General features: G+C 48.0%; 2 protein-coding genes across 4 annotated transcripts in view; one reads left to right on the forward strand and one right to left on the reverse strand.

Annotated features, from left to right (window-relative positions):
• Nucleotides 1-19,798, forward strand: part of KCNH1 (potassium voltage-gated channel subfamily H member 1) — a 376,651-nt gene extending 356,853 nt beyond the window's left edge. For both annotated transcript variants that reach the window (XM_044267467.1, XM_044267468.1), the window contains exon 11: nucleotides 14,034-19,798. In XM_044267467.1, coding sequence (XP_044123402.1) covers nucleotides 14,034-14,897 — 864 coding nt within the window. In that variant the 3' untranslated portion in view covers nucleotides 14,898-19,798. The remainder of the gene's footprint in view (nucleotides 1-14,033) is intronic.
• HHAT (hedgehog acyltransferase) overlaps nucleotides 19,752-27,355 on the reverse strand; it is a 346,612-nt gene continuing 339,008 nt past the window's right edge. For both annotated transcript variants that reach the window (XM_044267471.1, XM_044267470.1), the window contains exon 12: nucleotides 19,752-23,506. In XM_044267471.1, coding sequence (XP_044123406.1) covers nucleotides 23,415-23,506 — 92 coding nt within the window. In that variant the 3' untranslated portion in view covers nucleotides 19,752-23,414. The remainder of the gene's footprint in view (nucleotides 23,507-27,355) is intronic.

The raw sequence follows: 27,355 nt of genomic DNA on the forward strand, positions 1-27,355 counted from the left end.
CTCCACTGTGTAGACAATGTTGATCTTAAGTCTGTAGTGTAGGTGGGACCTTCTCAAGGAGTGTGGAACCAGTGAGCTTCTGCGCCCAGGGAAGTAGGGGAGCCACCTGGACTCCTGTGTTTAAGAGTGTAGAGAGTCAGCATCCTATAATGGGAGTTTTAACAGCAGGCCAGAAAATGACTTCTTGAGATAGTCAAGCCCTAGAATGATCCAAACAGTGAAATTATTACAACCGTTATTTTTCAAAAGATGATTGCATGAATCAAAGAGTTAATTGCACTAGAGCTTTATCTGTGAAATGGTACGGTCTGCGGGCTGCACTGGGGGGTGTCCAAGCTACCCCAACCATTTGCCACCAACAGGGCAGGGAGTGGGGAGGGCAGCAAAAGGATCAGGAAAGACAACAGTGATGTCAGACCCAACTCTCTAGGAATGTACAGGTTGTCAGGATTCACAGTTGTATGTCCATTTTGGTAGAAAGTGCCTATTTCTTCCTTTTTTGAAAGCATCTTTTTTTTATTAGTTTCAGAGGTAGAATTTAGTGATTCATCAGTAGCACATAACACCCAGTGCTTATTATATCATGTGCCCTCCTTAATCCCCATCACCCAGTTATCCCATCCCACGAATCTCCTCCCCTCCAGCAACCCTCAGTTTGTTTCCTATGATTAAGAGTCTCTTATGGTTTACCTCCCTCTATGGTTTCTTCTTATTGTACTTTTCCTTCCCCTCCCCTATGTTCATCTGTTTTGTTTCTTAAATTCCACATATGAGTGAAATCATATAGTATTTGCATTTCTCTGACTGACTTATTTCGCTTAGCATAATACCCTTAAGTTCATTCCATGTCATTGTAAATGGTAGGATTTAATTATTTTTGATGTCTGAGTAATATTCTAGTGTGTGTGTGTGTGTGTGTACACCACATCTTTTTTTTTATTGTGTTTTGTTAGTCAACATAATATACATCATTAGTTTTTGATGCAGTGTTCCAATATTCATTGTTTATGTACAACATCCAGTGCTCAATGCAATACGTGCCCTCTCTAATACCCACCACCAGACTCACCTATCCCCCACCCCCTCCCCTCCCTCTAAAACCCTCAGTTTGTTTCTTAGAGTCCACAGTCTCTCATGCTTTGTCACCCCCTCTGATTTACCCCAATTCACTTTTCCTTTCCTTCTCCTAATGTTCTCCATGTTATTCCTTATGCTCCACAAGTAAGTGAAACCATATGATAATTAACTTTCTCTGCTTAACTTATTTCACTCAGTATAATCTCCTCCAGTCCTATCCACGTTGATGAAAAAGTTGCGTATTCATCCTTTCTGATGGCTGAGCAATATTCCGTTGTATATATGGACCACATCTTCTTTATCAAGATGTTGAAGGGCATCTTGGCTCTTTTCACAGTTTGGCTCTTGTGGACATTGCAGCTATGAACATTGGGGTACATATGGCCCTTCTTTTCACTTCATCTGTATCTTTGGGGTAAATACCCAGTAGTGCAATTGCAGGGTCATAGGGTGGCTCTATTTTTAATTTTTTGAGGAATCTCCACACTGCCTTCCAAAGTGGCTGCACCAACTTGCATTCCCACCAACAGTGTAAGAGGGTCCCCCTCTCTCCACATCCTCTCCAACATTTATTGTTTCCTGCCTTGTTAATCTTTGCCATCCTGACTTGTGTGAGATGGTATCTCAATGTGGTCTTGATTTGAATTTTCCTAATGGCCCATGATGATGAACATTTTTTCATGTGTCTGCTAGTCATTTGTATGTCTTCATTGGAGAAGGGTCTGTTCATGTCTTCTGCCCATTTCTTGATAGATTATCTGTTTTTTGGGTGTTGAGTTTGAGAAGTTTTTTTTATAGATCTTGGATGTCAGCTCTTTGTCTGTCGTGTCATTTGCTAGCATCTTCCTCTATTCTGTGGGTTGCCTCTTTGTTTTGTTGACTGTTTCCTTTGCTGTGCAGAAGTTTTTGATCTTGATGAAGTCCCAAAAGTTCGTTTTCGCTTTTGTTTCCTTTGTTTTTGGAGACGTGTCTCAGAAGAAGTTGCTGGGGCTGATGTCGAAGAGGATACTGCCTATGTTCTCCTCTAGGATTTGGATGGATTCCTGTCTCACGTTGAGGTCTCCCTCGATTTTGAGTTGATCTTTGTGCATGGTGTAAGAGAATGGTCGAGTTTCATTCTTCTATACATAGCTGTCCAATTTTCCTAGCACCATTTATTGAAGAGACTGTCTTTTTTCCACTGGATATTTTTTCCTGCTTTGTCGAATATTATTTGGCCATGGAGTTGAGGGTCCATATCTGGGCTCTCTACTCCATTCCATTGTGCTATGTGTCTGTTTTTGTGCCAGTACCATGCTGTCCTGGTGATCACAGCTTTGTAATAAAGCTTGAAATCAGGCAACATGGTGTCCTCAACTCTGTTTTTCATATTCAACATTTCCTTAGTGATTCAGGGTCTTTTCTGGTTCCATACCAAGTTTAGGATTGTTTGTTCTAGCACATTGAAAAATGCTGCTGGTATTTTGATTGGGATGGCATTGAATGTATAAATTGCTCTGGGCAGGATAGATGTTTATTTATTTATAGATGTTTATTCTTCCGATCCATGAGCATGGAATGTTTTTCCATCTTTCTGTGTCTTCTTCAGTTTCTTTCATGCGTGTTCTGTAGTTCCTTGAGTATGGATCCTTCACCTCTTTGGTTAGATGTATTCCAAGGTATCTTATGGTTTTTCATGCTATTGTAAATGGGATTGATTCTCTAATTACCCTTTCTACAGTTTCATTATTAGTGTATAAGAAAGCAGCTGATTTCTGTGCATTGATTTTGTATCCTGCCACAATACTGAATTGCTGTATGAGTTCTAGTAATTTGGGGGTGGAGTCTTTTGCATTTTCTACATAAAGTATCATGTCATCTGTGAAGAGAGAGAGTTTGACGTCTTCTTTGCCAATTTGAATACCTTTTATTTCTTTTTGTTGTCTGACTGCTGTTGCTAGGACCTCTAGGTACTATGTTGAACAACAGTGGTGAGAATGAGCATCCTCGTCGTGTTCCTGATCTCAATGGGAAGTCTCTCAGTTTTTCCCTGTTGAGAATGATATTTGCTGTGGGTTTTTCAAAGATGGATTTTATGAATTTGAGGACTATTCCCTCTGTCCCTATACTTATAAGAGTTTTAATCAAGAAAGGATGCTGTATTTTGTCAAATGTTTTTTCTGCATCAGTTGAGAGGACCATGTGGTTCTTCTTTTCTCTTCTTTTATTGATTTGTTCTGTCACTTTGATTGAGTTGTGAATGTTGGACCACCCTTGCATCCCAGGGATAAATCCCACCTGGCCATTGTGAGTAATCTTTTTAAGGTATTGTTGGATCCTGTTAGCTAGGATCTTGTTGAGAATCTTGGCATCCATATTCATCAGGGTTATTGGTCTGAAATTCTCCTTTTTGATAGGGTCTTTGCCTGGTTTGGGGGTCAAGGTAATGCTGGTTTCTTAGGAAGAGTCTGGAAGTTTTCCTTCTGTTTCTCAGGAGAATAAGTATTATTTCTTTGAATGTTTGGTAGAATTTCCCAGAGAAACCATTAGGTCCTGCACTCTTGTTTTTGATCACTGCTTCAATCTCATTACTGGTTATTGGTCTATTCAGGTTGTCAATTTGTGTTTCAGTCTTGGTAGTTTATAGGTTTCCAGGATTATGTCCATTTCTTCTAGGTTGCTTAACTTATTGGCATATAGCTGTTGATAATAATTTCTGATGATTATTTCCATTTCCTTGGTGTTAGTTGTGTTCTTGCCTCTTTCATTTACAATTTTATTAATTTGGGTCCTTTCTCTTTTGGATTAGTTTGGCCAGTGGTTTATCGATCTTATTCTTTCAAAGAACTACCTTCTAGTTTCATTGATGTGTTCTACTGTATTTCAAGTTTCTAACGCATTGATCTCTTCTCTAATCTTAATTATTTTTCTTCTTGTGCATGGGGTTGGCTTAATTTGTTGTTGATTCTCCAGTTCTTTAAGGCATAAAGAGAGTTTTTGTATTCAGGATTTTTCACACTTTTTGAGTGAGACTTAGATGGCTGTGTTTTTTCCCCTTAGGATTGTCTTTGCATATCCCATAGGTTTTAGACCAATGTGTCTTCGTTCCCATTGGTTTCCATGAATTGTTTAAGTTCTTCTTTGATTTCCTGGTTGATACAAACAAACATTCTTTTTTTTTTAAGATTTTATTTATTTATTTGACAGACAGATCACAAGTAGGCAGAGAGGCAGGCAGAGAGAGAGAGTGGAGGAAGCGGGCTCTCTCTGCAGAGAGCCCGATGCGGGGCTCGATCCCAGGACCCTGGGATCATGACCTGAGCCGAAGGCAGAGGCTTTAACCCACTGAGCCACCCACCCAGGTGCCCCCAAACAAACATTCTTGAGCAGGATGGTCTTTAGCTTCCAAGTGTTTGGATTCCTTCCAAACATTTTCTTGTGATTGAGTTCCAGTTTCAAAGCTTTGTTGTCTGAGAATATACAGGGAATAATCTCAGTTTTTTTGGTATTGGTTGAGCCCTGATTTGTGAGCCAGTATGTGGTCTATTCTGGAGAAAGTTCCATGTGCACTTGAGAAGAGTGAGTATTCTACTGTTTCAGGGTGGAATGTTCTGTATATCTCTATGAGGTTCATCTGGTCCAATGTGTCATTCAAAGCTCTTGTTTCTTTGTTGATTTTCTGCTTAGATGTTCTGTCTGTTGCTGAGAGTGGTGTGTTAAGATCCCCTACAATTAACGTATTCTTATCAATATGATCCTTTATTTTGATTAACATTTGACTTATGTAGTTGGCTTCTCCCATGTTGGGGGCATAAATATTTACAATTGTTAGATCTTCTTTGTGGATAGTCCCTTTAAGAATTATGTAGTGTCCTTCTGTACCTCTGCCTACAGTCTTTAACTTAAAATATAATTTATCTGATTTGAGAATCACTACCCCAGCTTTCATTTGAGGCCCATTGGCATGAAAGATGGTTCTCCATCCCTTCACTTTCAGTCTGGGTGTATCTTTAGATTCAAGTACATCTTTATCCATTCATTTGCCTTTGGACATCTGGGCTCTTTCCATATTTTGGCTATTGTGGACATTGCTGCTATAAACATTGGGGTGCATGGGAAAACAACTATTTCTAAAAGTAGGAAAACAATTATATACATAAATGCTTTGTATCAGATTTTTCAGGAAAAATAATGAAGAGAATGCAACCAATCAGAACACGTTGGGGATGGATAAATCTTTAATTATTGTTCTTCTGGGTGGTAAAAAGTACACAGTGCAAAGACATGAATTCAGAGGGCATCAGGTGCAGACGTACCTGGGGAATGACTTCTGTGTTCACCTCTGAGGGTTGGGAGGGTCACTGATGTGGACAAAGCACTTAGTCCAATATCTGGTCCTTTGTTGAATGGCTGATGAGCTTTAGCTGCTGTTGGGGTTGAAGGCTCAGATGAGCAAGCGAGGAGAAGCCCTGGAGAGGGATTCAGATTAAGACAACGGTAGTGGAATGTTGACTCGTCAGTGTGTGCCCTGAGTGCTCCCTTCCCCGCATGAGCGCCCCTGGTGGCAGGCTCCAGGGCATACCCTTTCTCCTACTTTCCATTTCCCTTTGCCTCCTGGCCTGAGGCACTTTGTACCCAGGGTGGAGAGAAACATGGACTGTCAGGAGACAGTGTGAGTAAGGTTGTGTGGGATAATCAGGCTGAAAGCGCAATGGGGAGTAAACCAGACGCTCAGAAGTATTTGGTGGGTTTGATATCTGCAAATCCAAGGTCACCTTCCATTTTCTCAAGTTGCCTCTCAGAATAATGAGACCACATCGTGTTAACAGGATTTCCCAAATCACAATCAGAGTGTCCCCAGACGGGGAGGCATTACTGAGGATGTGATGGAGGCTGAACGCTAGTTCACCGTTCTTGGCCCCATATCCTCCTGACCCACTGATGATTTGGCTCATGCTGGGGAAGGGTTTGGTGGGAAGAGAAGCTGCTCTGGCCAGGTGTGCAGGGCCTGAGGGGTCTACAAGACATTGACACAGCCATGCTCAGCACAGGAAACTTCAGGTTTAGGGATGAACTAGTGAGAAAAGCAGGATTATTTATAAAGGTGAAGGGCGGAAGAGGTGTCTCACAAATGTCATTTACTGCATCACCATAGCAAGGCTGGAAGGAGGAGTAGATGAGACAGCTCGGGGCTTAGAAAGATCAAGAACCATCCTCTGTGTCTGTGGCAGCACACAGCAGGGTGGGCATTTGCTCTGGGTCTGGCCAGCACTTCCACAAGCTCTCGGTTGCATGAAATGTGAAGTGAGGCAGGCAGACAGCCAGGGGGCGCATGGGGAGCAAACCACAGGCGGGATGGGAAGTAGCAGCAGCAGGAAAGGAAAGTGAGGTCTAGATGCCAAGGGCCACAGTAGCAAATTACCACCAACTGAGAAGGCTTAAAACAGCAGCAATGTATTCTTCCTCAGTTCTGGAGACCAGAGGTCACACCAGGGTGCCTAGAGTGCCAGGTCCTGCCGGAGGCTCTGGCAGAGACATTGTGCTTCTCTTCTAGCTTCTCAGTGCTGCCAACAATCCTTGGCATTTCTTGGCTTGTAGCTGCATCACTCCAATACTTGCCTCCACGTTCACATGGCCATTTGCTCTGTGCTTTGTGTCTTCTCTTTTCTGAGACACTCACCATTGCATTTGAGCCCTTAGGAGGTATGATCTCATCTCAGGATCCTGACCTTATTATGTAGGCAGAGACCCTTACTCCAAATAAGGCCACATTCTGAGTTCTGGGTGAACATATCTTTTGGTGACCATTATTTGGTCCACTGCACTGAGGGGGCAGAAAGCAGGGAGTGACAGAAACAGCCCTGGTGAAATGCCAGAGGCTGGCAGCTCCCACACAGTGGTGCCATCTCATCCCTGAACAGCAGCCAAGGGTTGTGTGTCTTTTACTGGGCAGCGGGGATAAGGAAGGGTCCTCATCCCTCTTGGCTTTGTATCACCCTCAAGACAGAGGAACAGGTGCATCTGTAGGAGTGTTTCATGCCCTAGATTAGTTTGTCTGAAGAAGACCTTGGTGTGGGGGGCCAGGAATGAATGAGAAGATGCTCGTCTTGCTGGGATGTCACTAAGGGGTCTGGCAAGGTCCTTCTTGCTTAATGCCAGAAGGAAGTGCAGATGTGAGTGGTGGTGGGTGGGGCCAGCTGAGAGTAGCCCTCTGAGGGGCACCAGCCCAGGCCACCTGAGGGCAGAGCACCTCTAGCCTCTAGATGATTCCTGGAGAAGGTTCCCTGGGACTTCAGTGCATTCTTGCTCTCCCTTCCGGTGCTGGGCCTCGAGGTCACTCATGGCTAGGAGGGTGACTGGTACCCTCAGCATCCTCCAGAAAGGCACAATTTTCCCCATAATCCAGATGTCCTGCTCATGAGCTACACAGACTCTGCTACTTGTCCCGACCACTCCAAGTCTGCATTTCACCTTAAGTGATTCCTCCATCCTGATGAACTGAAGGGCCACACAGTCTAATGGCCCTGGGGAGACATCCCCCTGCCTTGAATGCTCCCGGAGCCGCAGCTCCTTGGCCAGATCTCTCTGTTCTATAGAACTGCCCCTGAAATCTTTAGAGAAGTTGCCGAAGGACAGGAAGTGAGAGAAACTAGTTGAGAGGGCAGGCTGGGCATGGATAGAGGTTATCAACAGATACTGGGGAAAAACTGTCCTTTTCCCAATAACCCAAGGCATTTTCCCTGAGCAGAATGGCTCAGAACTCAGGCCTGGGCGGGGATTCAAGTGGCCGGGCTTTGAGCGTCACCTCCACCATTTGCACGCCCTTAGATAGTCACTTACCTTTCTAGGCTCGATTTCTTCATTCGGAAAATGAGGGTAGCAATGGTACTCTGCTGCTGGGGCTGCTGTAAGGATGGCATGATATAGCACACGTCAGACATGGCACAGCAGTGCCTGGCACACGAGACACTTCCGGTCCGTGTCAGAACTGCCCACCAGGGCTGCTCCCCCAGACACATGTTTCTACGTTGGTGACATTTCTGCCTTGTGTCATTGTCTGTGCCGTCCTGTCTGGATACTTTTGCCCCAATTCTCCACCTTTTATACCTGACTACTTCCAGCTCCTCCTTCCAGAATCATCTCAAGGGTCACCCCCACAGAGAATGACTCAGAACACACTTCTTCAACAACTATTCTAAGGTTTACTGAGACCCTCACAGGAGGCCTGTGAATTTGGTCACGTTATCTGCTTGTGTGGGTGAGGAAGCCGGGGTGCAGAGCACATGATCCCCAGGCCGTGTGACTTCAGAGGGTGTGCTTGTGCTGTCTGTCCCTCATGCTGCCTCCACCTGTGCCCCATGCCCAACACCCCGGGCCCCAGCGGCTGTGGTCCAGCCTGTCTTGCTCCCCACAAGCTGGCAGCCCGAGGAGTGTGGGCTGGCAGAAATGGGCTCCATCCCCTTCTAGCCACAGGTGCTGGCAGCTCACAGTCTGGGCTCTGTGAGTGATGTCTGACCTGGACTGGCCTCCGTCGGTACTTCTGGAAGCCTTGACCCCTCCCTGGGCAGTCCACATATTCATGCTGCTGTGAGGGGAAAAAAGTAGCCCTTGATTCCATAAAGAGCCATTCGGAGAGAGGTTAAGAACTGGCCTTTTCCAAAAGCAACACCCAGCTCACTGCCTTATCAAGTCGGTCCATCTCCACTTTGTTTTTCCAGGTTTTCAGTTTCGTAAATGGCCCCGTTTGTTAATCTTCATGTTTTATGCTCTGTCGTAAAACCAGGCAGGGCTGCCCGTGGAGGGGGCTGGTGGGAGGGGAAGCCATGAGGAAGAGGCCACGTCAGCAGGGCCTTTAGGGACAGGAGGCTGGGGACCTGCCCCCCTCAGACGCTGCTCTGTCTCTCACAGTAGCTTGGGTCTGTGCCAGCCCAGACCCCCGCTCCCCCTGGCATGGCACGGCTATGTGTATGTACCCCACCGAGTGCCCCACACACCAGAAGTGCTCTGTAAATGTTTGCTCTATAAACGTAAATCTTTGTGTCCTCCATTCCAGGCCACAAACCTCTTTCTGGTGGATCAAAGGATGAAGGAGCCTAAAGTCATAGCAGGGCCTATCAGTCCTCTTTGGGTCCTTCTCCAGGGACCAGGGGTTCATTGGGTCTCACTGAGGTCACCCCCCACCCAAATCCCAGGCAGTACACAGGGGGTGGAGCCGCAAGTGTGGGCTCTAGCTGAGGGGCCCTCGGGGTGAGGGGGCTGGGCCAGTGTGTGGCCACACTCCTGTCTGAGCATGCGTGTACAAACAGAAGACAGCAGAGTGGCTGTCACCTCACTCGTCATCAGTCCAGGGTCGGAGACCTGGCTCAGGCTGCCGGAGTCACAGTCACTTGGGAGCTTGTCACCCGTGCCAGTTTCTGAGCCTGCTGCAGGGAGTTCTCACGCAGTAGAGTGAGGTCTGAATGACAGCCAGGTTTGAGAACTGGTGATATGGTCCAGCCAAGGAAGGACATGACTTACCCAAGGCCCCAGGGTGGCTGGTCAGTGATAGCGTTGGGAGCACTCCAAGCCTGTGCTCTTCCTACTGCTTCCCCATGTTCAGGATTGAGGGCATGTGTCTGAATCTGATGAAAACCAAAATAAATTCCTTTTGGTTTATCTGTGGCTCTCTATGATTCATGCTCAGTCTCTGTTCATTTATGTAAACCACTGAGAATTGACATTATGTATATATTTTTGCTTCCAACCTGAGCTCTTTCAAGCAACTGGGCTCCCACTCAGCTGCCCTCCCCTCACCCTCTGTGCTGTCCAGACTCCAGGTGGTCCGTTCCCTTCCCTGCCCCTTCCCCAACCTGTGCAGCTGGGACCCTCTCACTCAGTGACACTGAGGAGACTCTGGCCCCCCTTGGTCTGGGTCTGGGGCTTGGAATGGGCTTGAGAGGACCCAGGCTTTCCATGAATGGAACCCAGAAGGGCATCAAAGGTACTGACTCACCTCAGACTCAAGGCGGTTTGCTTTTTCAAACACACTTGAAGTAGCTGCTCAGAAAGCCCTGTAGCTTGACGAGCCAGGTGTCAGTTCTGTTCAGCTCAACAGCCACCTAGTAAAGGCCTCCAGGCTCAAGGCTGGTGCCTGGTGAGCCCCCAGAGGGATGCAGAGATGAATGAGGGAGGCCACAAGGGCCATCCTGCCCGGGACCTCCTCTGTCTCCCCAGGCTGCCGTAAGTCATGAGCTGCTCGGCATTCTGCGGGGGCCTCTTCTGCCCCCCTACGTCAGGCAAAGCAAAATATATGTCCCTGTGGGCCTGCAGGACTCTGGCTGGCCAGGAGCGATCCAGACTGATCCCGTCATCAGTGACTGGACCCAGGCCAGCCTGTCACCAGGTTGTGGCCTTTCTGGCGAGTGACTGGAGTCCCTGGTAACAGTGTCCAGACTGACCCCTGGTGCTGTGGCCCTGCTGCCCTTTGCCAGCGGGAGGAAAGGTGATGCAAAGTGAGAACACCAGTCTGCCCCTGAAGTTCTGTTTTTACTTATAACCCTGTGACCTTCCTCTAGCACAAAGCTTATTTTATAACAAAGTGTTGACCGTCTCGTGTAAATGATCGAGTGCCGTACTGAAAGGGAAGGACAGCACGGTTGCGTGAGTAGGAATGGTCCTACATGGGTCAGCTGTCTACCTTCGTGATTGCTTGGCTGCCCAGGAGCTGGGGCTCACTGCCTCTGCCTGGCATCACGGGAGAGCATCGTGGAGCGTATCGCTGGCCCCAGCAAATGCATAATTTCTAGGGAACGTGTATCCCTTGAGCACCATCTTAAGGTAGAAGTATCGTAAATCAGGGCCCATGTGTTCACTACTCATTAGGATTGTATCTGTTGTGCATAGACAAGTCCACTGGTAATCTTTCCTGTTCTCCATTAGACCCCAAACATCTGAGTCAGCTTTGTCTGTGTGTGTGTGTGTGTGTGTTGGGCGATAGCATATGCATCATTTCTTTTACCCCAGCACAAGCTCACAAACAGGGAGATGGCCATAATTTATTCACTGACATACTCAGTGATTCAATGACCATTGATTAAGCACTATATATATCAGACATGGTACCGAAGATGAAAAAAAAAAAGAAAACAAACCTGGAAAAGATGAATAACCAAAATGCTGCTTTTCATGATGGTTGTAGCTGGCAGTGACAGGGCTGTGTGCTCCCATCTGCAAAGGTCTTTGATGGTGGGGGAAGCCAGGGAAGCTTGTTGGAGGACATGACTCCTAAGCTGAATCCTGAAGGTCATGTAGGAGTCAGGGGGGAGGGGTGGGCCAGGATATGATATGACAGCCAGGTGGCATGGAGCTTCAAGCAGGTGAATGGGGCTTTTCAAGACCTGAAATTGCTCAGAAAGGATGGAGCTTACCCAGTGCCTGAGGGGTGGGAGGCAGGAGAGTTGATCCTGCTGCTTCATCCGTCCACGAGGGGGCGATGGAAACCCAGAATCACCCGCTCTGCAGCTCCACAGTGGGGTTAGAGATGGGAGGCACCACTGGACTGGAACAGGGCACAGGAAATACCCTTCCCACCCATCAGAGTGATGCAGAGATACAGAGGGCGCCCCATTCCTGCCTCACTACTGTGAGTCGTGTGGCCACCCCTGCCCACTCAGATATGAAATACTTGGCCAAATGTGTGGTCGTGGCTGCCTCGGAAGGAAACAAAGATTCCAAGACCAGCGTCTCCAAACACACAGGTGATGTTAGTAAGCAGAACCCCAGAGCCCAGGTCTGCACAGCTGTCAGACCCCAGCAGCTCTGTGTCTGCTGGGCGTTGCTGGTTTTACTCATGGTTTCTCAAAGGGCGGGAGTTTTTGCAGGGCAGGAAGCTCTTTCCTGGTTCATCTGCCCATCAGGCAAGCCACAGATGTTCATGTGGGGCTGTCTCCAGCTCGCAGGATGGCTGATAGCAGCACTAGGACGACACTGGGATAAGCCAAGAGGCTTCAGAAGAGTCGGCATAGAGCCAGACATCCCCTAGAGGGAGCCCCAGCCCGTACGTGCTGAACTGCCCTGTTAACATGACTACAACAGCTGAAAACGCTGCCTGGGTCAAGCTGGGCCCCCATCCTCTAGGCTAGGATCCATGGGGCCTTGGGTTGAAGAGCAGAGGATACCCTGCCCCTCACAAGCGTCCATCATGAGTGCATATTAACGGCCTTTGTCGGTCTCCTGATATATTTCACATTCAACCTCTTGGGATAAGTTCTGTGTGACTTTCTTGGTGTCTAAAGAAGTACTTCCTTTTCTTTAGTGTTCAGACATCTCAGGCCTCCAGAGCTGCCCTACTCTTTGATGTTGAGAGAGCTGCCAAGAGGACCATGTGTGTTCCAAGCCAGTCCCTTCTTTTAGATCGTTGATTATGACATCTGTGTTTCCTCTTTCTGGGCAGAAGACATTCTCCCATCGATTGGCACCTAAAGGTTAAAAAGGCTGAGGCCTTGAAAGAGTGAAGGAAGAAGGGTTCAGATTGAGCATCAACCATGGGCCAGTGCTGTCACATAAGGAGTCTTGTGTTAGCTTTACACCAAGTCAGAAAATCCCCACTTTATAAGGAGGAAATAGACTCAGGAGTTAGGATGCCTGTGTGAGGTCACACAGTGAGGTGGCAGGGCTGGCATTTCATTCTTTCTAATCCCAAAGCCTGTGTTCCCAGCCTCCCAGCCCATGTGCCTCCCCAAGACCTGAGAACCTTGTGGCAGGTCTTCAGGGTGGGATCTGCGTTGATCCGAGCCTGCCTGCCCAGGGCACAGGTTTCTAGATTGCAGTGGTGGAAAAGCTGCTTCTCTCCCTTACACAGGCCTTTCCTCTGCTTTTCAGTGATCACAGGATGGGTCCTCAGACCAGTGATTTCTATAACAACATATGGTAGGTGGCTTCCCATAGGTTCAGAGGTGGGACAAGTCAGCACATCCCTGAGTGCACCTGCCCCATGCCGCATAAGCCAGAAATTACATGGCTTTTCCGTAATCGGAGGGTAGCCCGGGAAAAGCCCTGTCATTTGTGGCTCTTGCTGCACTCAGGGCCAGACTCTTGAACTGGTTGGCTGACTATCTGTCCATCCTCTCCATGAAGCATTGTCTTCATCCATGAGTACTTGTTGGACGTCTGACGGGTGTGGGGTTAGATGCCACAGGAATGAGTCGCTTATGGCAAACTTGTCTTTCATGGGACATTTAGCTACCCCGAACTTTGGTTTTCCTCTTCTCTAAAATGAGAATGCATCCCAGGGGCCTTCCAGTGCTGCTACAAGGAATACATGAAGTAACATTTGAGTACCTCATGACCCATCCTGGTGGTTGCTGGTATTAAGACAAGGCCGTGTGCAAGGCCATGGGCTCTTCCCCTGAGTCGCCTGAGGATGGGGGGGCCTCCGAGTGAGACTTACTTTTGCTTTCAGAGCCAGCCGAGTTCACTCAAGGGTCCAGATCTGCAGACGGCAGTGGTGGTCTTAGCTGTGGCCCTGCCTGGGTACTCATCTGAACCTTCTTGCTCAAACATTCACGCATACATCACCTGGGAAGCTTGTTATGGATGCAAGGGCTTCCTGTCTGGAGGTTCTAATGCAGCAGGTTGGAGGCGGGGTCAGAAAAATGGTTTTTGAAAAGCTAGACTCCAGGCCAGGACAGGTTAACAGGGGCTCCGCTGAGGCACCAGGACAGTCTCCCAGGAGGAGGCCATCTGGCATCTCCAGCCTCCCTCCGGGCTCATGGGGATGGTCGGGGTGGGGGATTGTTTCTCTTGAAGAGAATGAGGGTAAAAGTCAGTTCCTGGGAAGGAGGGCTGAGGGTCGGGAAGGGCAGGGGTGGGCAGGCCCAGAGCAAAGCCCGGTGGGGCCCAGCAGGGATGCTGTTGCGCCATGAGTGCACCCAGCCCTTGGGGGACCGAGAGGCTGATGCCGAGGGGCTCAGCTTTGCTGTGTTTCTGTCTTGCTGCAGATCGTGTTCCGGAAGATCAGCGATGTGAAACGTGAGGAGGAAGAGCGCATGAAACGCAAGAATGAGGCCCCCCTGATCTTGCCCCCGGACCACCCTGTCCGGCGACTCTTCCAGAGGTTCCGGCAGCAGAAGGAGGCCCGACTGGCTGCAGAGCGGGGCGGCCGCGATCCCGACGACCTGGACGTGGAGAAGGGCAGCGCCCTCGCCGAGCACGCCTCGGCCAATCACAGCCTGGCGAAGGCCAGCGTGGTGACCGTGCGTGAGAGTCCGGCCACGCCCGTGGCCTTCCAGGCGACCTCCACAGCCGCGGTGGCAGACCACGGCCGGCTGCACGCGCCTGGGGTTGAGTGCTTGGGCGCCAGGGCCGGCGGCGGAGGCGGCGACTGCGCCAGGCGCAAGGGCTGGGCCCGCTTCAGGGATGCCTGCGGCAAGGCTGAGGACTGGAGCCAGGTGGCCAAGGCCGAGTCCATGGAGACGCTCCCCGACAGGACCAAGGCGTCCGGAGAGGCCACCCTCAAGAAGACGGACTCCTGCGACAGCGGCATCACCAAGAGCGACCTGCGCCTGGACAACGTCGGCGAGGCCAGGAGCCCCCAGGACCGAAGCCCCATCTTGGCGGAGGTCAAGCACTCTTTCTACCCCATCCCTGAGCAGACACTGCAGGCCACGGTCCTGGAGGTGAAGCACGAGCTGAAGGAGGACATCAAGGCCTTGAACACCAAAATGACAAATATTGAGAAACAGCTCTCTGAGATCCTCAGGATATTAACTTCCAGAAGATCCTCTCAGTCTCCTCAGGAGCTGTTTGAGATATCGAGGCCCCAGTCCCCAGAATCAGAAAGAGACATTTTTGGAGCAAGCTGAGTGGTCTGTTTTAAAAAAAGGAAGAAAGAAAGTCAAAGATAAAACCCCGCCTCCCTGCCCTCAACACCCCTCCCACCACACACACCTACATGACCAACAACTTCCAAAGTAGGCTTTTCCTGACAGAAAATCAGAGCGGGACCAGTCGCTTAGGCACACGCTCGCTCTCTCTCGCTCTCTCGCTCTCTCTGGGAGCAGACGTGGGAGGAGGCGCACGCCACCACCCTGCAAGATGGCAGCCGCTCTCAAACTGTCTGCACAATTTTGGAAGAGGGGCATGCTGTCTAAAGGGTATTTTCCTTCATTTTTAATTTTTTACTGCCATGATCTTTGTAAAAGAGGACAACTGCTAGAAAAGAGGAGCAGCTACTTGGGGACTAGTGGGAGCGCCCTGGAGAACACCCCCATGTAGATACCAGGCTGGGCTCCTGCGCCAAGAACCCCAAAGACTGCGGTGGGCACAGGGACTTCCCAGCATTCCCTGTCCTTGTACAGCCCATGTCTGTCGTCATCTTCTATTTTCCTATAGTAGTCATTTGTAACCAGCCCGGGACAAGGGGAGCTTGAGGGATAAGGCGGGCAGAGCCTTGCAACTTTCTGTCCCTAACGGTTAAGACCAGAAAGCTGTGAGGTGCTTTGGGTACCTCCCATGGACACTGAGAGCCGGGAATCCTCGGGTCTCCTTTCCCAAGTAGAAGAGCTGGAAAGGGGCTTTCAGGAAGCAGAGACTTTCTGGGCTGTGCTGCTCTGCAGCCTGCTGTCATGGGAGAGACCACAGGGTTCCAGAAGCCTCTCATGCACCTCTGGCCCTACTCCATGCCGCTGTCCTCATCGCACTGGCCCCTTCGCTTCTTGTCCTTCTCAGCCTCTCCCCAGTGTTCCTGTGGCCTTCCTCAGGGTGTGCAGCATCGGCAGGAAGGGCAATGAGCCCAGAGTTGCTTTGTTAGCAAAGCAGACACACACACACACACACACACACACACACACACACACAACCTCAGAAAAATGATTGTAGCAAGTCCTATGTTTGTGTTGGTTCTCACTGGGATTGAGGGCCCTTCAGAAGTTTGTATTTTATCCACTGCCTGGGGTCATTAGAGGACCCTTGGGATCCATGCTTGGCCTTATTTTAAAATTAACTTCTTTTTCTCCAGCTACAGTCAGCAGGACTTCAGGAGAAATGGAGAAAACTGCAGGCCAAGGCTGTACATGCTTCAGGTGCAGGAGAAAGAGAAGGAGGCAGCAGGTTCTCCGGATGGCTTTGTAGGGTGATGGAGAGAGGAGGCTCAGGAAAGGTCTGACATCAGGGCGACCGTCACAGAGCCACCTGTGGGCCACCCAGATCCCTATGCCAATGCTCGGGACACTCTGTTGCCTCCTAGGCACCTGGGGTCAAATTATTCATGTGTTTGGGCTCCTTCCAAGGACATTTGAGAAGGGAAAGAGGTCTCTCCTAGGCCCAGTGGAACTAGCTCAGGTGTATGCCCTGCAGAGAGGGTCAGGACCCTAAAACTTGACAAGCAAGGTTGGAAGTTCAGCTCTAAGAACTAGCGTGGAGAGAGAGGGGACCTGGACTCTGGGTGACAGCAGGGACTCATCCAGGGCTCTGGCTTTCTGAATGGGTCACACTACAGCACCACACCTCTACACCTGGCATGATTTTGCTGCACAGATCCTGAACCCGTGCTTATCCCCTCAGTACTAGAGGGGAATTGCCAGGGCAGGACTTGCCCTACCAAAGATACTCAGCATTTCTGAAGGTCTCCTGTCAGCACCCACATACCCACATATCCCTTTGGTCTTGTTCAGTGGCCATGACAGGTCCCAGGACTTGGCCTTCAGCAGTCTGTGCAGAATGGGGTTGTCCCCTCCTGGCACCCAGCACTGGCACAGATAGCCCTGGGGAACAGAGATCCAGGAAGTCAAGAGAAGGTTCCTTCCCCAGGGGTCCCATATAACTTATTCACCCACTCATGGGAGGCTTACTGGGGTGGTTCCTGGCTTCCCAAGCCTGCAGCATTATTCAATCTAGCCTCAGATGGCAGCGTAGAATGAGGGGAAGTATATTTTCCCAAGACCAAGTCATGACTGTTTGTGACTCTGGATAAAGCAGTGGGAATTTCAGTCTCCTTGAGAAGCTGCCAACTAGTCCAGAGGCTCTAAAAGATCTGGAATCCCATCTGCTCCAGAATATTCTAGTTTAGTATTCCTTAAATGTGCTCATTAGCCTGCTTCTGAAGTTTAGTACTACTTTCAAGTCAGGGGTCAGGGCCCTAATAACTCCCTCGCCCAGCTTCGGAAGCACCCGCCCAGCTCTCTGTGGGTTTGATGACAGGCTCCTGTACAGCGCCCTGCAGGCCAACCTAGTGGGGCCCTTCCCCACTGGTTCTGCTGGAGGGCACAGTTATGTTAGTAAGAAATGACTCCCCACTGGGGTCTGAGGGGCAAAGGCACTGATGGGCCAGACTTGAAAGTCCACACTTGTCTTGGGGGAAAAAATAAAGCTTCGTGAATGTACCCGTGGGTTGACTCCTAGGATTTGGGTAGGGCTCATGACCAGAAGCCTGGATCCTGTGGGTGGAATGTGCTCATCTCGGGGTCACAGGGCCCGCACGTGAGCCTGTGGTGACAGATCACCGCAGTGTGGCTGTACGTGCTTTTAGTCTTTTCTGCTTAAGGATCATAGGGACTTGTGCTTTGTTCCCTCTGGAAAAAAATTTTTTTTTAAATGAGCCAAACCTTCTCTCCTTTCATCTTTGCGATATCCATGTGGCCGTGGGCTGCTTTGTACTAACTACCTACTCTTGCCTGGATGCAGCTCTGGCTTCCTGAGCAAGGGCCACAAGCTCCAAATACTGACTGAACCTTCCACTAGCTGGTAGGGCTGAAGAGAGGTTAGGGAAATAGAGTCACTAGGTGTTGGACCAAACATTTAGACTTTAGAAGTTCGGCTGAGACATATTTACCTGAGTAATTTGTTCCTTTCCGAGGGAAGGGGACATAATGTATTATACCATTCCATTGCCCAGACTTGCTGGTTACTTGATCTCATACTTAAACTCCTTACCTTGAATGTGATTTGCAGGAAGGCTCTGCTTTCCAGAGTGTCCCTGCTTTGGAGCCAGAGGTCCTGCCCCACCACTTGGCTGCTTGTTGACCATGCTGTCCTCTCCCCATCTGAGGGAGGTGTGGGGTTGAGAGTTGAGTCTGTGAAAGATGACCAACCACCTCCTCTTGGTGGAGGTCGCAGACTCCAGCTTTGAGGGCTGCTGGCCCATATACCTGCAAGGACACCTCTACCAAGTAGGATAAGGTTCCCCTAGGAAGGAAAGGGAGGCACCCCTCTGGCTGAGAAGCCCTGGTTTCGTGCACAACTTTGATATCTGCACCTTCAGCCACCTTATTCTCTCATGCTCAGACCTGGCTCGTTCCTAAGACCATTTTTTAATTCTCAACCCCAGACTACATCTGTGTGCCGAGTTTGTAGCCAGTAGCAGGCAACCAATGGCTTAAAACATCTCTGATGCTACAATAACATGGGCCCAAGTGTTTCAAAGTGGTTCCTATTCCTTGTTATCCAATTCCTGGGCCTATTTTACCCTCAACCTTCTAGATCCTGTGTGCTGTGGCTGGCCAAATATCAGGCCCTTTTCTGGAACCTTCTTTCAGAAGTCTGGAGCCAGCATGGCACAGAGTCAAATATGCCTTGCACCACCGCAGCTGATCCCTCAAGCACCCCCTCCTGAGTCCTCCGGTGGAAGGTCAAAGTAAGAAGCCAACTGTTAGAATTTTGGTCCAAGCCTTTGTGGGAACTAAAAGAATGCCTTAAGGGGGTCCCAGGTGTAGGGAGAGCCTCCTCTCCCCTTGTTGCCTCGACCACCATATGGCACATACACTCTAGAAAATTTTAGGAGCCCTGGTGGAGATAAAAGTTTCTGATGTGCATTCAATTAATACATTGTACGTTTTGCAATAAAGATGTTTAGCCTTAAGACCCTTGAATGGAACTCCAGCTGGGATGGAGCTACCAACACTTCCCCCCCTCCCCTCCTCACTCATGTTGCTTAAAGAGGAACCCCTTAAGGGCACTCTCAGACCCTAGGGTAGCCTCTCCTCTGTCACAAAATTGTACTGCCTTCTCGCTTGCTTCAAGACCAATACTTCCACCAGCTCTTGTGCCCTCCAGCTGGGGGGACTTCACTGTCCCCTCAACACCATACGCAGCCACCAGAGAAAGCATCATTTTCTCACACAAGGCATTCGTGTTTTGAAGTTTTGAATCCCACTCTCCCTGCCACCACCATACACGGTTCAAAAGAATCAATGTGAATTTGCAGCTTAAATTAGTTTCAAATGAAACGTCTTTCTCATGCGAGCAAATCAGACTCATTCTGGAACCTCTAGAACTGGACTCGAGTGCCCCACAGGCGCCAGACCCAGTGGGTGCCCTCCCCGCCCCAATGAATGTATTCTCTTAGTACTCAGATGTCGTATTTCTGCATCAGTGGGAAGCTGTCCACAGCCGACAGTTCGCCAACCTCATAAAGACACTTCTACTCCTGAGCAGCCCGTCAGTCTGGGGCTTCTCCTTATATTGATATCTTTCCATTGAGTCCCGCCAAATCCTCCATTGGGTTTTTTTCCTTCGCATCTGCCACTTTGTCCAAATGAGCATGAATAGACAGAAGTGCAAATGAGCTGATACTATTTTTATGGTCAGCTGACCATGCTGCCAGAAACTCCACTGTATGTGTGCTCTTGGGAATTGTAAGAGGAATATGCGGGCCCCTCCATTGATGATATGCCCTTCTCAACATTTTTAAACAAGCACAAATGATATTTGTAAAAAAAAAAAAAAGTTTAATTTTATTTATTATGGTAATAAACTATTTTATACAGGATACTTGCTTTTAGCCTTTTCTTACATAATTTAAGGCATTGAATTGGATGTTCTGACCTAAGATGACAGAACAAGGATGGTACTTTCTATTCCTTTTCAAGAGCTTGGGAAACCCTAATTTGGAGAGTACCTGTAAGTCTGGTTGTCGGGGCCTCAGGATTCTAGAGACCCCAAGATTGTGTGTCTAAGGACCACATAGCAAGAGAATGTTTGTGACAGTGGTTTGCCACATGATCCAGAGATAAGGCTGTATCTGCTCTTCGGACATCCCGAGATGCCTTCCAATGGTGCCATCCCTGGAAAACTATGGTACAACACAGTGATTTCACACATATCTGAACATGACCTCCTAATTAGAAGTTTACATTTTAAACAATTTGGGTTGAAATCTGTTTAAAATCTATTAATGCTTCCCTGCCTTTTAAAACAGTGTAAAAAACAGAACTGCGTCTTTCTGGAGTGATTTCATATCAACCATATGAGTTCTGATCCGTGCTTTAATTCATGGATGGTCTCAGAAGCTACTAAGGTAGAGGACTGCTTGACCCTAAATGAACTAGTCCTAAGTCCCAGCACTTCAGTTTGGCTGTGGTTTTAATACCTGCTTGAATAATTGCTTCTTGCTGGTGAGATTCTCCACAGGACTGTCAACCTTTCTTTTTTAATACCAGGGGACTGCATTTCAAAAAGCACACCTTGCTTTTTGTAGACAGAACATAACTCAGGATGAGGAATTTGTGATCTGCAAGCCATATTTGGGCCTCTGCTTGATCCCATAGGGCCGTAGTATGAGTACATTTTTTTTTATGTCCTCTATTTTTAATGATGTCCTCTACAACCCATTCTTTCATTACGTTGCAGAAAAGCATAATAAATATAAAGGAAAGGTAATAATATTTAGAAGTGACTGATACTCATTCAAAAGTCTCCCCTAAAAACAAAACAAAACAAAACAGTTTCACCTAATAAAGCACTGAACATTAGGTTCTTTATATATCCTCAATGGTGAAAAAAATCCCTCTTTGTGAATATGATTTTTGTAATTAGTCAAAAGGACTAGTAATACAGTGCTAAGTAATAGATACTAAATTCTGGGTGCCAAAGAGGTGTCAACTATTAGGGGGATTTTGTTGGTTTGTTTTAAAATAAAACAGTTTCCCTGAAGAAGGGCCTTGGGTTTCTCCATGCCCACTGAGGAAGGCCAGCACCCTCAAGAAAACCTGGCTTTTCAGTGGTTGGGCCTCTTGTGTGGAGATATTCTGGGATATTTATTAGAAAACAAACTCATTATATTATGGTTTATTTCTTATTATATTATATATAATTATATTATTATATATTATATACTTGGACATCTTCTTGCACGGTCCCCAAAATAAGTCAAAATGACCAAGAGTTGGCTGTCCTTCAGATGTCCTGCTTGCCTCCCTGGGGAACCATCTTGGCGATCGTTTTTGCAGCTCGGCTTGTCCACAGGGCTCGGCTGAGGTCAGAGGATCCCGGGGCTAGAGCGACCTTGGTACCTTGCCTACTTGTTCTCCCGCCCCATGCCTGAAGCTGCCCAGGGCTGACGGCCTTTGCAAAGTGAATATCAGAGCTGCTCTGTCCTGCCGGGACCTTCAGGAGTCTTTCACTTAGAGCAAATCCAAGACTTTACTGCACACGCATGAAGAGAGATCTCTTACCGCTTTCATATTACAGTTGGAGAACAGCAAGAGGTCAAAGAAAGAAAACAATGGTCCTAAATAATCTGCATATTGGTTAATCAGACCTCAAATATGTAGCTCATCGTGAACTAATTCCCAAGAACCACTCCAAGTCATGTAATAGCTTAGAAGAAATTCAGGATTATTAGCTCCAAATATATTCACCAATTCTTCCAATATAAGTTGAGTGAATAAATTTGTTTTTACATAAATGGTGTCTCTGAAGAGTTCAAAATACTTTGCATTATTTACATATGCACATACATCAGACACTTGCCTATAATCATCTTCACACCCGTGTGTGTGCTTAGCTAGGCTCCCTGTGGCTGGCCACGGTTCCGGAACAAGTCAGTCCGTGATCCTGTACTATAGTCTCTGGAGTGTTCTCTCTTCCCAGCATCATACCCTACTTAAAACTTCCCCGCACCTCGGGATCACCTGCGTGGGCCTCTCTGTCCTTTACTCACCCAACTGCTAAGGCCACTGCTATTCGCCTGCCTGCCCCTCTGGGTCTGTTCCAAGCAGCAGTCAAGCCGGGGTACACCCACTGCACGCCTGCCTGCTCCATCCACGTCCACTCTTCCAGGCAGAATGGGTAGGAAGAAAGCAAGTCAGCAAGACAGCCGGTCCTGCATTCTAGGAGTTTGAATCTCACTGAGTTAAATGCCACAGCCAGGACACAAGGATCACGCCAGATGGCAAATGTAAGATATGTGGCCTACCCAGCTCCAAGGAAACCTTTCATTCGATAACAATTTTATCCATGGGTTTGAGATGTACTAAGTTCTCCCATAAAGAGGTACATAGACTATGGATCAAACTTCCCAGCTTCTTCACATACCACTTGCCCTCTCAGGGGAAAAAAAGAAAATCCGAAGTCAAACAGATCTCTTCAGCCTTTTCTACCACTTATTAGTGACCTGTCACCCACTTTCCAGAGGGGTGAATAATTAAATAAGAGTCACAGTTTACATTTTAAGCATTTTCTTAAAAAATACTCAAAATGATTCTATAAAAATGTGAATTATCAGTATGACAGAAAAGGCTCCATTTGATTTGTAATGAAATAAAATAACGTAAGCCAGAGTGTAATCCCCTGAGCGGGAAGATGACTGCTGGGGCTTACTGGTGGAGAGAGGAGAAAGGACCATAGGAAACCATCCTTACCCTTTGCCACTGGCCTGGTAGCACCCATCTGTGGGTGCACTAGCTCATGGTTCCTTCATTCTTCTTCTTTGTTGGGAAATGAAGATTAACTGTCCGGTAGAGGAACTGCCATGTTTATACTCTGCACATCTAGGGAACCAAGCATCCAAATGTCGATCACTGTGACAGTGTTCCAATAACAGATCTCCTTAGGTACTGGCCTCTTGGAACACAATAGGACATGCTGTATCTTCTTTGACTGGACAATGAGAAACTTAACTGTGGCTTTGTCTCCTCCCTGCCAGGGAGCTGATGTGTGAAGCTCAGGCCCTAGTGTTGGTTCTAGAGTCCACACTGCAGGACATGGGAAAGAAATCACTTAAATGTTAGCAAAATATTTCAGAAATATCTATTGCATTTAATTCTTGGTAAAGTAGAAAGAACCTGAAGGGCTCTGGGACCAGGTTCTAGACCACAAGGTTACCATGTGCAGCAAGCAAGACAATACTGCTCTGGGCCCCTGCTTACTCAACAGGAAAGTGATGGGGATGGGGGAGATGAGCTCTGGTCCCCAAAGTTAGAAGCCTCACTGGTTGTCACTTTTCTGTGAGAGCTCAAGCTTCCAGTCTTGGAGGGAGATAACTCCAACAAAAGATGAGCAGATGACGCACTGGTTCCTTGGAGGTTATCTTGGTGTATGAGGTCAGGGTGAAGCACCAGTTGCCTTGGAGGCCAGCAGAAAGGGCTGGCACCGGCTGGGCGGCATTAGTCCACTGAGTATGTCTGGGCCCAGGCAATGCCCACATGGGAGTAGCAGTAGAGGAATCCCAGGACAGAGAGGGTCACATATGGCCAGCCTGCAGTGGGAAGACAGAGACAGAAGAATAGTTAGAAACACCTGGGGCAGGACCTTCCACAAGTGCAAACTCTCCCCCTTTGGACAAGGCAGCCCAAGAAACAACATGGGCCTCAGCTGACACATCAAGACACATACCTCCTGGAAAGTGTGCTCTAAATGGAACACCAACAACCTGAACTCTACATTCCTACTGGGCCAGCATAAAATGAGGGGTACGCTATCTCAAATGGAAATTAGGTTTAGAAATAGGACTGGCTTTTTGCCATTTGCAATGACAGGAATGGAACTAGAGGGTATTATGCTAAGCGAAATAAGTCAACCAGAGGAAGATAATTATCATATGAGCTCTCTGATATGAGGAATTTGAGAGGCAGGATGGGGGTTCATGGGGGGGAGGGAGGGAAAAAATGAAACAAGATGGGATCAGGAGGGAGACAAGCCATAAGAGACTCTTAATCTCACAAAACAAACTAAAGGTTTCTGGGGGGTTTGGGGGGGAGGGGTAGGGTGGCTGGGTGAGGGATGTTGGGGAGGGTATGTGCTATGGTGAGTGCTATGAAGTATGTAAGCCTGACGATTCACAGACCTGTACCCCTGGGGCAAATAAGACATTATTTATATATATACTCTGGTTTCTCTTCAGATCACATAAATCTTTCGCCTTTTACATTATATATTAATTTAAAAAATTTAAAAATAGGACTGGTTTTTAAAGAATATATATTTAGAAAACTAAGGTAGTTAATAATAAAAAAGAAAAAAAGTCTGTAAGACCCACAGTAAATCTCAAAATATAGATTGGCCGTTATATGGAATTGAGTGCCATCTGTAAGAACACAGAAGGGAGAGCCTAAATTAAACATTTGCTTTCAAAACTCAAAGCTTTTAGTGGTTCCTTCTATAAGTACTCATCTTAGAATATCTGATGTTCTTTTCTTGCTTTTTCTCCTCCTCCTCTCCCTTCTCCTTCTCCTCCTCTTCAATTAACAGCCCTCTCTTGCTGGTCACTTAATGACTTCCATGTCCTCTACATGTTTCACTTACTCAAACATATATTAGGAGCTCTGGAGATCCAGAGATGGATGCTGTGGAAGGTACCAGATGCCGAAATAGGTGATCCCACTCCAGCTTGGCAAAGATACACACTACTGGGATCTATGAGCCATGTAACATGTGCTAGATAATGATGTAGACAGAGCACATTTAAACTGGTCCATGTGGGGTGAGCAGGAGTTTGTCAGATAGAAAGGGGCAGAAATAAGCAACCAGAGAGACCACCTCAAGTGTGAACATCACAGGCCACCCCAGGAACCGGGATCACGGGACTGTGGCTACTGCACGGGAAGGGGCAGGCAGGGCAAGGCTAGAAGTAGGGAGGAGGCAGTGGGGAGCCACTGAGGGTACTATACTTCTATAGGCTCCCTTCTTGCTATATCAACAAGCAGCTGTGATTATTATTACTAGAAGTTCTATGAATATGGCGTAGTGGTTAAGTGTGCCGGCTCCGAGGTGAACCTGGACACCAGTTCAAACCCTGACTCTGTCACTTGCCAGCTCCGTGACCAGGATCAACTTGATAAATCTCAAATGTAAAACTAGGGGAGGGACAGAACAGCTCTACAGGATGCTATGGACTCACTGTGTCCCCCTACATTCATGTGCTGATGCCCTAACCCCCACTTCATATTTCGAGGTGGGGCCTTTGGGAGGTAAATGGGTTGGGATCAGATCACCAGGGTGGAGCCATCATGATGGGATTAGTGCCCACATAAGAAGGGACGGGAAGAGCTTGCCTCCTCTCTCTCTGCCATATGACACAGTGAGAAGGTGGCCATCTAGAAGCCAGAAAGAGGGTCCTCACCAGGAACCAGATCAGCTGGCATCTTGATCTTAGACTTTTCCAGTCTCTGGAACTGTGCGAAATAAATGTCTGTCGTTCAAGCCTGCCAGTCCACATATTTCCTTACGGTGGCCCGAGTGGCACGAAGACATAAGGAGGGAATGTGACATGATGTTAAAGGCCTGCATGGTGCCTGGGCTCTGATGGGCACTAAGGAAAGGTAGTCATAATATTGGGCCGAAGACACAGAAGTCTTTCTCCACCAAGATGAGAGTGATAACAGGAAGTCCTGTCAGTTCTTCCTCTGAACTCTTGTTTTCAACTCTCTCCTGAGATTAGCTTGGCACCAGAATTCTAGGCCCTGAAGGCAGGAGAAATGAGGGGAGCTGAGGACCCCCAAGAGCCTAGCTCTAGGCCGAGCCCTACAGTCCAACCTCCTGTCTGCTCGTCAGCCAGTGGGTTAGCTTCCTGTGGCTACTGGAGCAAATGACCACAAACTTAGTGGCTTCCAACAACAGAAATGCAATCTCTCATACTTCTAGATGCTGCAAGTCTGAAATCAAGGTGTTGGCAGGTTGTCCTCTCTCTAAAGGCTCTTAGGGAGTCTCCTCCCTTGCCTTTTCCAGCTTTGGATGACCCCAGATACTCCTTGACCTATGGCAACATACTTCCAATCTCTGCCTGTCTTCATGAGGTACTTCTCTTAAGAGAGTACCTCTTCCCTGGGTATCTCTGTGTCCTCTCCTCTTAGAAGGACACCAGTCACTGGGTTCAGGGCCTACTCTAAATCCACCATGATTTCTTCTCAAGACACTAAAACCCCCATTTCCAAATGAAGTCCAATTCTGCTGTTGCAGACAGACATGAATTTGGGGGAGGGCAGGCACTAATCGGCCCAGGACAGCCAGGTACTTTTTTAAGCTTCAAAATGGACACATCCTGCCTGGTCCCCTCAGACACAGATGCCAGGGGACCTGTTGACATCTGCTCCTCAGTGGACTCAGGAAGCAGAAATTAGAGAGGGGGCTTCAGGCATGCAGGGCTGACCCAGACTTCAGCTGTGTTTAGGATGATGCGTTGGCAGGTGTTTGGTAAACACAGAACCCAGAAGCGGGCTGTGGAGGTGGGAGAATGGAGAGCTTATATTTACACAAAGCTGGGCCTGGGTCATTGGACAGCTGTGCTCGGCCCTGCAGTCGTCCAGGGACATCCTTGTGAAAGCTTCCAGCCAGCACAAAGAACTGTAAGGAGAAATATCCCCAGCACCGCCTGGATATGTGGCATAAAATGTTCAGTCGGGAGCCCAGTGAGACCCTGAAAATTCCCTCTACCATTAACTTAGTCTGCCATGCACAGAGGCAGATAGACAACAGGTAGCACACCTGTAATCCTGACTCTGCTATGAGACCCTAGCCAGGCCTCAGTTTCTCTACCAACACAATGGGAGGTCAAAAACAAACAGATGGGCATGAAATTGGATCACAGACTCACTAGTGCTTTTAAGGAGTTTCAGAAATGCAAATACTTCCTACACCTGAGAAGTCAATGTATATAGTCTATGTGTGAAGCTATTATGTAAACAGCTCTCCTTTCCTGACCTCAGGAGTAAGCTCTGTGATGACAAGAAGATGGATTCCACAAGTCACCCTTCCGCAGTATTCACTCAGTATCTCATGAGCATTTGCTGTGTGCCTGTCCTGTCCGAGACATCAGACATCAGTATCACCCTCTGTGGGTTGCCTGCTCTGGGCACTGGGACTCTGTAGAAGCTGCTAACCAAGCACTAATGTACTCCAAGTGTCGGGGGTGTGTGGGGCAGAGACTCCTCTTTATCAGGGCTCAGATCAGTGCAGAAAAAGACGGGGATGGGCTGTCATTCTGGCCACATTTGAGGGTTGCTATGATGCCGACATCCAGGCTTGTCAACTGTGCACAAAAAAGAGGGCATCAAAAAGGGTTCTGTCCCAACAAATGAACCCTGACCTCATCCTGTAGCCCTCACTCTCC

This window comes from Neovison vison, chromosome 10 (genome assembly GCF_020171115.1).
Source record: "Neovison vison isolate M4711 chromosome 10, ASM_NN_V1, whole genome shotgun sequence".
NCBI lineage: Eukaryota > Metazoa > Chordata > Mammalia > Carnivora > Mustelidae > Neogale > Neogale vison.